This window comes from Syngnathus typhle, linkage group LG15 (genome assembly GCF_033458585.1).
Source record: "Syngnathus typhle isolate RoL2023-S1 ecotype Sweden linkage group LG15, RoL_Styp_1.0, whole genome shotgun sequence".
Taxonomy (NCBI): Eukaryota; Metazoa; Chordata; class Actinopteri; order Syngnathiformes; family Syngnathidae; genus Syngnathus; species Syngnathus typhle.
Window position 1 is genome coordinate 4,292,764 of NC_083752.1, and position 10,908 is coordinate 4,303,671.

The window sequence follows — 10,908 nt, forward strand, 5'->3', positions numbered from 1 at the left end:
ATCTGTCTGTGTCAATCAATTGGTCCATCAGGAACAGCAGATATTTAAAAGTGTAAAATAGTATCAAAAGAAGACAAAGAAAAATAATTTCAAAACTGTTTTCATTTATTATTGTGACCTATAATCTGTCCAAGCTAATTTTGATTTTCTTTTTTTTTTTTTTTTTAATCCATAAATTTAAATTAACCATTCAAAGGGAAAAGTTTTGCCTCAACGATTAAATGTGTCCCTTATGAATAATATTAGTCCAGGATAAGCGCTAATTAGTTATTACTTAATTTAAAAATTTTCGTCTCTCGCGGAAGAGACACCACTACGTCATTTCCTCTGTTTGGGCGTTTGGGAAAGATATCCGGTAAATTAACGACAGTCATCAAGTTAGCGTAAAATAAGAAACTGCGTCGTCAAAAAATAAAAGCTTCGGAATTTCTCTAAAGCAGGCTTCATGCGTTGACGTTGGGACGTATTTATTTTGAAGGATTTAACCGGAAGCATTGATCGATTTTCCCTCAGTGCGAAGGAAATCGATACGGGTGTGGGTGTGACGCGTAGCCGTTTCGTTGATGTTGTGTTGAAATAATTGTGAGGGTTGGAGGGGGTAAAGGGGGAAACGTACATTTAACATCTTTCGGTGTCGAGTCCAAAAAATCGTTTTAAAAATGGGAAACTGTCACACCGTGGGACCAAACGAGGCGCTTGTGGTTTCAGGTAACGATAAAAAAACGCGCGTATCTTTTTATTATTATTTAAAGCACCGCGGCCTCTGCCTAGTTTAAGCTTGAAGAAGGGATTTAAGAGGCGGGCCTTGGGGGGCGTTGTTTTTTTTTTTTTTTTTTTTTTACCTTCGCTCGATGTATCTCTTTCCGTCGTTTGAAGTTCTTCTCACGAACATGTACATTAAACATGCGTACGATGAAGGTGTGCACGTTTGCCCGATTGACGTAAAAACCAAAAGCAAATAAATCGTACTAAATACTACTACCGATTACGTAACGATTTTCAACTGGTCTCTTTGATAAGCCGGTTTTATAGTGTTTTAAGCTATCTTATTGACATGTAGCACAAACACTTTTTAAAATATTCCAATAAAATATATGTTTTTTTATTCTACTGGTATTCGGACCATTTCCTGTTCCTCACGTGCTTCTGTTCTTTTGGTCTGTTTCGAACATGTGTTTGTTTTCGACATTATTACGCAAAACGAAGAGGATTTGTGTAAGGTTTATTAAATGGCGAATAGCAAGACATGGCGGTTGCTCTCTGCAGAGAGGATATAGCTGAATAAATTAGATTACAGGGGAGAGGCCCATCAAGTCCCCTCCTGGTATCAGTGCGGTTGGTTGTGCACAACATAGAATTGCAAACCATCAACTGAGAAATCATTTGAATACCGATTGAGTAATCAAATATCAAATTGTGTAACTAAACCACAATAAAACTGATTTTATAGAGGAAATAACCTCCAGTTTGCACTCTCCGACCCCATTTGACGAGAGCATAGAGAGAAATTTTAGGAATCAAACTTCCCTACCCCCACTTTAATAGTATGCAGTCAGGAATGTTAGTTATGCCAGCGCTAGCGAGCCATGAATAACGTGCCGCTCAGTGTATCTGTATAGATTCTCAATCTGATTGCCATTGACAAGGACTTTATTTTGCCCCATAATCATGTGCCACCAACATCCGTTTCTATAAAAGCCACAGGAATTTATCATGTGCCCAAAACAGCATTGTTTGTGGCAGAGATACTTCTCCACTTTTTCCAACCGCTGAGAAACTATAACTTCCAGGCAATAGACATTAGAAATAAGTTATAACTTGCTTATTTCACAACCCAGTATCATTAGACTGACTATTTTGTCAATGCTAAAGCTAACAATATATATTATTGTACCAGCTGTTCACACACAAGGAATCCACTGACAACTTTGACCCTCCTAGCATAGCCTGAACGCTAATGTGGTAATGGTGCTATGAAAAATAATACAATGGCAGTGTTAGTTGACATTTCTATTTTTCATTATCAAACTACAGGAAACTGTTTCGGAAACTCTTGATTGTAAAGAATGTTTGCAATCTCATTGAAGTCAATGTTGTACAGTACAACAACTTGTACTTGATTGTGTTTGGGTAAATATAGGCCCGGGTGTGTCTGTAAATATAGTCCAGCTCTGACCCCCCTTTTTCTTCCCGTCTGTTAACATGGCAGCTGGGAATGCCGACCTAAACACTGGAGATGAACCAGAGCCTGTGTGATGTTTTTTTTTTTTACCAGACCGTTTTCCTGACATGTCTTTTCCTTACTACAGTTCCATAAAAGTTTATGATTATGATAATGTTCATTTCATTTGTGTTGTTCCTAAGGTGGCTGCTGTGGCTCAGATCAGAAAACATACGTTGTGGGAGGCTGGTCATGGGCATGGTGGCTCATCTCGGATATTCAAAGGTAAGAACGGTTTGAGCGTACCAATGGTGGGAAGTACATCATTTGATATTTGGTGATTCAGAGACTTGATGCGCCCTTAAATCCATCGTCACGTTGCAGTTGTGAATGATGACACGGCAGGAAATGGAAATCCATCATCTGCTAGGTTTTAGGCAAAAAGCAATCAGATATTTTCAGATTGCTGTCTGAATTCAATGGATGGTCTTTTCTAAACGTGCAGCGTGTTTTTTCAAATGTTTAAACATTGCTCACCGCTCTCAGATGGATTTAAGCTCCAGAAAATATAGTCGAACCATTTAAGTTAACCTTTTGCAGATCTTGCAGCTTAGTATTAGAAAAGCGCTTGTCCTCCTCTGAATGTTTCTAATTGTAGTGCATTTATGCAACATTTATGTCTGTTATATTTACTTGCTTGGACTAACTCGTGCTTATATTAATTTTCTTGGGCGGGGCACCTGGTTTGAATGTTCTAATGTTTGCTCGTCTCCCTGAGAAACTGCTTTTCTGTGTGTGCCTTGTGTCCGCTTCAGGTTACCCATTTCCAATTAAGAACCTCGCTTCAGTGTTGCTCGGCAACATAATGGTAGACCACAAAAAACAACAGTCAAGTCAATGCATGGATGAACTTGATCGATTCACTAAGATTATGGTCACGTTGTTTTGTTTTTTTCTCGGAGGATGACAGCAGAAAGAAAGCACTCGCTCATCTCTTGAGTCACGAGCACTTGAAGTAAAAGGCTGCTGCTTGGGGGTGGGGATTTGTGTGTGCTCAGGACACACTCTCTGATGCAGCAATCTTGTTAATGTTCGGGCTTGTGACTCATTGATCCGGCTCTCCTGGAAAGGAGGAGGAGGAGGAGGAGGAGGAGGGAGGTTGATGCTGCCATTTAAATCCTTCTGCCTTTTTGCTCCTTTGTACAAACTGTCCTGATTGCTTTTAAAAGGACAGTTTTTTATTTTAATCAGACGATGCAAAAAAAAAAAAAAAAAAAGAGGGCAATATTTACATTTTGTTTTTGTGAATTAAAACCATTTTTTATTCAATGCTAGAAAATGTTACAGACCGTTTTTTTTTGCAAATACTATTCTTATCAGCACTGACAATTAACAATATGCGGCTGAAGCAAGGAGCAGCGAGGTTTCAGGTTCTGACCTTTCTCTTAACCTTGGTGACTGACCCTCCCTAACAGCTGTTGTTCAACTTACTGTTTTGCCTCTGCTACTCCGGCCTGCCTCCCTGTCTGCGTAGAATGTCTCTGGAGGTTATGACCATCCTGTGTCGCTGTGAGAATATCGAAACCTCGGAGGGTGTTCCCCTGGATGTGACCGGGGTGGCCCAGGTAACGTATGAGACCACCCCTGGGAAAACCCCCCAAAAAACAGCAGTTGGGTGCCGATACTCAAGACCAAGAGAAGATGCTGCAAAAGTGGCTCAACTAATTTGTGTGTGAGAGTGAGCGTTCCTCTGTGTTCTCGTCTCGGCGGCCACTAACTTTGCCGTCAAGCCGCACTCAGGAAAAATATAAGCTGAGCTGCTGTTCAAAACCATTTCAACAACTCGACCCAATGTCAAAGGTTGGTTTTGGGGCGCATCACACACTCCATTGTTAGTGCTCTGGAGTCCTTGGGTGAATGGTTTCACTTTGTCCTGATTTTTTCTTTTTTTTTCTTTCCTTGTGTTCTCGCCCCTCCCTTCATTTGCTTCCCCCCTTTCCGAACATGCCTGTTTTTATTTTATATATTGTTTTCCACATTCTTCACAGGATAACGCTTGAGATTATGACCCTGCAGCCCAAGTGTGAGGATGTAGAGACAGCGGAGGGTGTAGCTATTACTGTCACAGGGGTGGCTCAGGTAAATCACCACACTGTTTCTTTTTGGGAATGCCAGTTCAGACTTAACACCCCACACCCCGCTCACCCTGTCCCGTCCCCCCTGCATCCCCAGCGACTTCCTTTGGTCTGGCATCACCCCATAATCACGTCGGAGGTGCTTTCACACAGAGGGCTCAGGTTAAAATACAAGCATTTATTATTATTATTATTATTATTATTATTTTTTTTTTAAGATGGCGTACGGAGACACTGCATGTTTTGCCCTCATTGAATGACATGGGTGTGGTCAAGGCTAACCATGGCACTGGTTAAAATTGTCAGTTCTTCAGATTAGTGACAACAGAGCAGACTCCTTTTATATATATATTTTTTTTATTTCAAGTTTAGGCATCAGGTCCCATAATAGTCGAGTCGATCATTTCAAATAATAAACTGTCCTAGTGCGACAACAAAAAGGTGTTAGCGCCTTACCCGCATGCTAATCTCACTAATGCTAATCATATTCATTGCTTTTTTTAATCTTTTTTTTTTTGTGTGTGAGCCTCCTTTTAGTATAACTTTTCAGGGATCCAATAAAATTTGATCACCAAGACTCATGCAGAATATTATTTCAAAATGGTTAAAAGTAACACTTATTTTAATTGTTGCCAAAAAAACAACAACTCTATATTCTAAAAAGGACCAAAATAAATCCACCTGAGATTTTCGACTTCAACAATATTCTGCATTTCAGTTCTTGAGTTGGCTGTTCACAAATTTTTGTGTGCATGCCTTCTGTGTGTTTGACAGGAGATGCCTCATTACTGTGCACTGTGTGTTCCTCTGTGTGTGTTTTCAAACATGCATGCTGACAATGAGCCCGCTGTCTGGAATGACCGCTCACTTTCTCACACTTCTTTTTAGCACACGATTTCCCTCTTCCTCCCCCTGCCACAAAGCCTTTGTAGGGGCTCATGGCAACGGGACTGACGGGACCGTGAATTAGGTACTTGTTTAGAGGGAATTGCCCCTCCACTTAAAACTAAAAAAGAACCACAGAAGACTTTGGCCTTTAGATCAAATTGATAAGATTTGTTGAGAGTACAAATTTGTGCAATTGGCTCACCCAAAAAAATTCTTTGGGTTCAGTCAATTGAAAAATAAATAAATAGGTTTAAGGAAAAGTCATTTGTGTGACATTTCCTTTTCTAATGTTTCTATTTTGTTCAGAAGGAAGGGTGGGGGCGGGTCAAGAGGTCGAGCTCCACTCCCTTTTTCCATACACGTTTATTTTAGGCTGAGCCCCAGCACAGCTCCCCCTGCTGACTCTTTTTGATCTGGCCTGCTGCGTGGTTGTCCATGTTGCACCCTTTATCAGTTTTTACAGCGAATGACGATTGCCACGCGTTACATTGTGTGTCCTTCAATCCTGGTGTGAGTGCATGTTACCCGACCAAATGGTGTGACCACTTGCCTAAGGACCCAGCTCACTTGTCTCTCTTTTGACAGCCCCAGTGGAGTACAGCATCGTGGCCAACCTTTTTTTTTTTCTTTTCATTTCTTCGCCATACAAATGAGCTGTCAATGATGTCCCCATTCCCTTCCTTTATTTTTGTGTGCATGGGTAATGAGCATGATATATGACAGAAAAAAAATAGGTTCAAGAAATTATATAGTAATGATGTTCCGCATGTAACACAAATAATTGTAACATTTTTATTGAGCCAGGGCGTGTCCACATATATGTTGCAATTAAAAAAAAAGAAAAATCCTAGCTCTGTCCGCTCACAATGGGGCAAATCTTCTGCCTCACATTTGTTGGATCTAAAACACATTTTGGCCAATCAGAAGTATTTCTATGGGTGGAAAAAAGGGCCAAAACTTATTCTCAAAAGTGTTTTGGGAAATATCTATATACACGTGGACATGACCCAAATTATTTGAGCTAGTCGTTCGTATGGAATTATTTAAATCAGCAGCTGCTGTTCTCTGTAACAAAAAAAAACAACCAATGATATAGGACCCGAATAGTTTTAATGATAAAAGTATTGGCATTTTTTGCTTAACTTTTTTTCTTTTTAGCCATGTAAAATAATAAGTGTGTGGTCATTACTCAGCTGACAATTTTTATCCACACCGACGACAGGTAAAGGTGATGACAGAAAACGAACTGCTGGGTTATGCCTGCGAGCAGTTCCTAGGGAAATCTGTCGTTGAGATCAAGAGCGTCATCCTGCAGACTCTTGAGGGTCACCTACGTGCCATCCTTGGTAGGTATCTCATTTTTAAACATCTGTAAACCATTTTGATTAACACCTTTGTTTGTCTTCCAGGAACTCTAACCGTGGAGCAGATTTACCAAGACAGGGACAAATTTGCTTCTCTGGTCCGAGAGGTCGCGGCACCTGACGTCGGCCGGATGGGCATCGAGATTCTCAGTTTCACCATCAAGGATGTGTATGACAAAGTGGAGTACTTGAGCTCACTGGGCAAAACGCAGACGGCTGCAGTGCAGAGGGATGCTGACATTGGCGTGGCGGAGGCAGAAAGAGATGCTGGCATCAGGGTACGAGGAACTCAACAAATGGACCATCATCCCAAATCTGATTTCTGAAAGCAGAACAGGTTACAAACTCACATCTCTATTTTGTTTTTTTCCAACCAGGAAGCTGAGTGTAAGAAAGAAATGATGGATGTGAAGTTCCTGGCGGACACGAAAATGGCAGATTCCAAACGAGAGCTGGAAATGCAGAGAGCTGCCTTCAATCAGGAAGTCAATACAAAGGTATTCATTCTGATTTTCCCGATGAGCCCAAAAATAAAGGGTGAAGTAGTTTTTAAGCTTATCCCGTCTCTCCAGAAAGCAGAAGCTCAGCTGGCGTATGAGCTGCAAGCAGCCAAAGAGCAGCAGAAGATCCGTCTGGAGGAGATTGAGGTGGAAGTGGTCCAGAGGAAGAAGCAGATCACCATCGAGGAGAAGGAGATTGATCGTACTGACAAGGAGCTCATCGCCACTGTGAAGAGACCTGCTGAGGCGGAAGCTTACAAGATGCAGACTCTGGCTGAGGGCCAGAAGTGAGTGTCCAAGTCCACCTTGGGTTGATGAAATGAAATGAGATCCTTAATAGCGACACTGTCACACCTCCACTGAACCCAAAAGCGTCACATTAAAGGCTTTTCTTGCCCTCCGCCAGGATCAAGAAGGTGCTGATATCTCAAGCCGAGGCCGAGAAGATCCGCTGCATCGGCGAAGCCGAGGCCGGCTCCATCGAAGCTGTGGGCAAGGCAGAGGCGGAGAAAATGAGGCTGAAGGCGGAAGCCTACCTGCAGTACGGCGAGGCCGCCAAGACGGCTTTGGTCCTGGAAGCACTGCCCAAGGTCAGTTGCATTTATTCCTATTCAATTTCACATCATGACGTCCTTCTGACATTTTGCTCATTTCCAAACACTTCTTGTGTTCACCATGACGTCTTCATAGTGTCTCGTCTAAACACTAAAAGATGTTCCCCGGTGTTTTATCAGATCGCCAGCAAGGTAGCAGCACCTTTGGCCAGGACCAATGAGATCGTAATCCTGTCCGGCGATAGCAACCGTGTGACAGGAGAGGTGAACCGTCTCTTAGCCGAACTCCCGGTTTCTATCAACGCCCTCACCGGCGTGGACGTGACCAAGGTACGTGTGGGTCGCTCTTGTCATTTGATTATTCTACACTTAATGGCGGGCAATTTGGAGATTCCTCAGCTGTCTTAAGTAAATACTCACAATATGTCTACGTTGTGCTTGAAATTGTTGAGGTATTTCAATGGCATTTTAGATACGTCCAGCAGGAGGCACTACAGTTCCTGTCTCACTGATAGAACTGTTCTTACGTGTTCTCTGCCCACAGATCCCACTGCTACAGAAGATAACGGGGCAGACAGCCATCTGATGAAATCCCCTGTTACACCCCGGACAAACAGTATCTGCCTCAAGCATGACAACACTTTCTCTAGCCTCTGACCCACTTATGCAAAACTGCCAGAAACACCAAACGAGATTTGAGCTTTTATTTTTTTATGATTTTACTTATGCAAAACTGCCAGAAACACCAAACGAAATTTGAGTTTTTAAAAAAAAAAAAAAATTATTCTCCACCAAATGAAATGAAAAGCTGCGGCGCCCCCTTTCTTTTATCTCCTTACCACTCAGCCCACAATTTTGTGCAGCAGTCCACTTTAATTCAACAACAAAATTCGAATTGTGCTGGAAAAAGTCCAAAAAGTCACTTGAGCTGGTCACAACTGGCAGCCTTTTATTCCCTCTTTTTCTTTTTCCCCTGGATAGTACATCAGCTATACTCTTATCATCAGCTGTTATTCTCCTGCTCTTCATCCACCGTGATGGAAATATGGCTGGCCTATACAGAATATTACTACTGTACAAGGATTGTAAAAAAAAAATAGAAACACTAGTAGCTTGCCATCACCTCGCCTGTCCTCCTCGTTGACTGTCCAATCATCACTCAAGTGCCCAAAATCTTTTTCGGACAGTACTTGTCATCTAGATCCCCCTGCTGTCAGTTTTTTTTTTTTTTTTTTTTTAAACTAACACAAAAAAAACGTTCTTGAACATCAAGCCATGTTGAGGAAGGGTAGCCTTTAAAATGAACCTTGGACGCAGGCTCACCCATCACTCGTGTAGTACATCGCATGGCATGTGGTGGACGCTCAGGGCTATTCCTGCTACTCAAATACCCCCCCTCCCCCTCTAACAAATTCTTTTGTGCAGAATAAATGTGAGCATCTTTTTTACTTTATTATCACAGGAATGTTTACACAGTACAACTGTGTTGTTTTTTAACTGATATCAAAAAAAAATAGTGCTTGGTTTGTTGTCATTAGAATAAACCTTTTACTAACAATAACTAACAAGTGTTGCATGTGTATAACCTCTTGACAAAACCTCTGACACACTAATTTAGTGTTTCGTAACATCTTTAAAGTGAAGTCAAAATAGTTTGACACCCTTTTCGTTTATTTTTTTCAAACAAAAGTGGGACAAATTCATTTCTGTGCCCCCCCCCCCCCCCCCCCTGTTGAGAAAAGGTTTCACTGTACTCGACAAAAGAGATGCCGTGTCATTATCGTAACCAATCTTAATCGCAAATCATTTATCGAGCCGGCTGCTAGCTTAGAAGTGGAGTATATTGTTTGTAATATGTTTTGTACACAGTGCCTTTGTCAAAAGAAGAGGTTATGAGTGTGCTGTGACTATTTCAATCCTACACGCGTAGAACTTGTAATGAACATTTCCGCGCTGATACATTACTCATTGTTACTTGTCGATGTGAACGTTGTACATGCATACCTGTCTGATTTACTTTTGTACTTGTTCAGCTTCACGCATTTGATAATCTTCGGTCGTAACCACATACATGGGAACACAAAAAAAAAATTTAACTGCAGGATTTAGACCTGTGTTGCTTTTTTTTTGGGAGTTGTTGTTCATATCAGCACTTGTTTGTATTATGTTATTATATGTATTCGGTGCAAAAATAAAAAAAAATTACAGCTCTTACTCCGAGTAGAGATGATGTGGATGAAGACCAAACCCTTAGACCGACGCCTTAAAAACATCCTTCATTTGTATGTCATAGAAGGAAAAAAAAACAACTGTCTATTATGAGTTAGATTTCTATTTACGCTTCTCCTAACTCGGATATTTTGACAAACTTATCCAGCATGGCGTTTCAAGCACGTGTTCATGTTACTCTATGTTGTGCGCCATCCTCTAATAAAATATATACATACCACAATCTTGAAGCCATTTTTTTTAAATAAAACCTCAATGACATTTTGTTTTATAGAAAACTATTTTATATAACAAAAAAGGTTTGACATGTTTTTTTAAAATCCTGAATAAGCTCTACTAATAGATCAAATTAATAGGAGTGGAAATGTATTTGTCAAGCTTTTTAGAGCAGATAAGTTCGTGAGAGAGAGAACCACCCTGATAGTCTGACATCTTTCTTTATCTGGGCCTGCAGATCCACTTAAACTAGTGCCACACCCTAACTAGTGATGGTTACCATGGAAACAGCCAGGCACCGTTTAATGTCCATTGAAACATAAGAGAAACTGTTGAAATATGTTCTCGTGTACTTGAACCTGCAGCATTTTTTTTTTTTTAGTTTTCAGAGTGCGAGTAAAAAGTCACCCGCAAAGTTTATTATTTAATCATTTTTAAAAATTGTGATGCGTGACATATCTAGTACAAATCTAAATCCTCGAATTTTGGGAGGGCAAAACCATTCAGGAGATAAAATCAGATAAAACATCATCATCTGACATATGCTATTACATTTTCTTATCTACCTAAAGTATCAGGGATTAATCTGTGGGGGTGTCAGATTGCGATCTCGCATTGCAAATTGAATTTTATTATAGCGTAAAACTATTTAAAAAAAAAAAGCCTTACTATATATTATCAATTTTAAAGTAAAAAAAAGTCTTACTATACATGTTTTTTTTTTTTTAATTATTTAAAAACGCCTTGGCATTTTTGGTAATTTTGTACTTGGTGTAAAAACTTTGAGAGAGCCTAGGCTGTCAGATATTGAAAATATCTATAAATTTCTTTGTGCAAATAAAAGCAGGGTGTGGACAGAGG

At 40.5% G+C, this 10,908-nt stretch overlaps 1 protein-coding gene across 3 annotated transcripts; it reads left to right on the forward strand.

The window, feature by feature from the left end:
* Window positions 1-537: 537 nt before the first annotated feature.
* Window positions 538-10,054, forward strand: LOC133167711 (flotillin-2a). 3 transcript variants are annotated; one of them, XM_061298568.1, is made up of 10 exons: window positions 538-708; window positions 2,365-2,446; window positions 3,696-3,786; window positions 6,407-6,530; window positions 6,594-6,826; window positions 6,926-7,045; window positions 7,121-7,335; window positions 7,455-7,638; window positions 7,783-7,932; window positions 8,147-10,054. In XM_061298568.1, exons 1-10 carry the CDS (start codon window positions 660-662, stop codon window positions 8,186-8,188), a joined length of 1,290 nt encoding a protein of 429 aa, XP_061154552.1. In that variant the 5' UTR covers window positions 538-659; the 3' UTR covers window positions 8,189-10,054. The 3 variants fall into 3 exon arrangements, with proteins under 3 accessions (XP_061154552.1, XP_061154550.1, XP_061154551.1); XM_061298566.1 differs by lacking the exon at window positions 3,696-3,786 and adding an exon at window positions 4,210-4,300 and having other exon boundaries at window positions 540-708; XM_061298567.1 differs by lacking the exon at window positions 3,696-3,786 and having other exon boundaries at window positions 569-708.
* The last annotated feature ends 854 nt before the right edge of the window (window positions 10,055-10,908 follow it).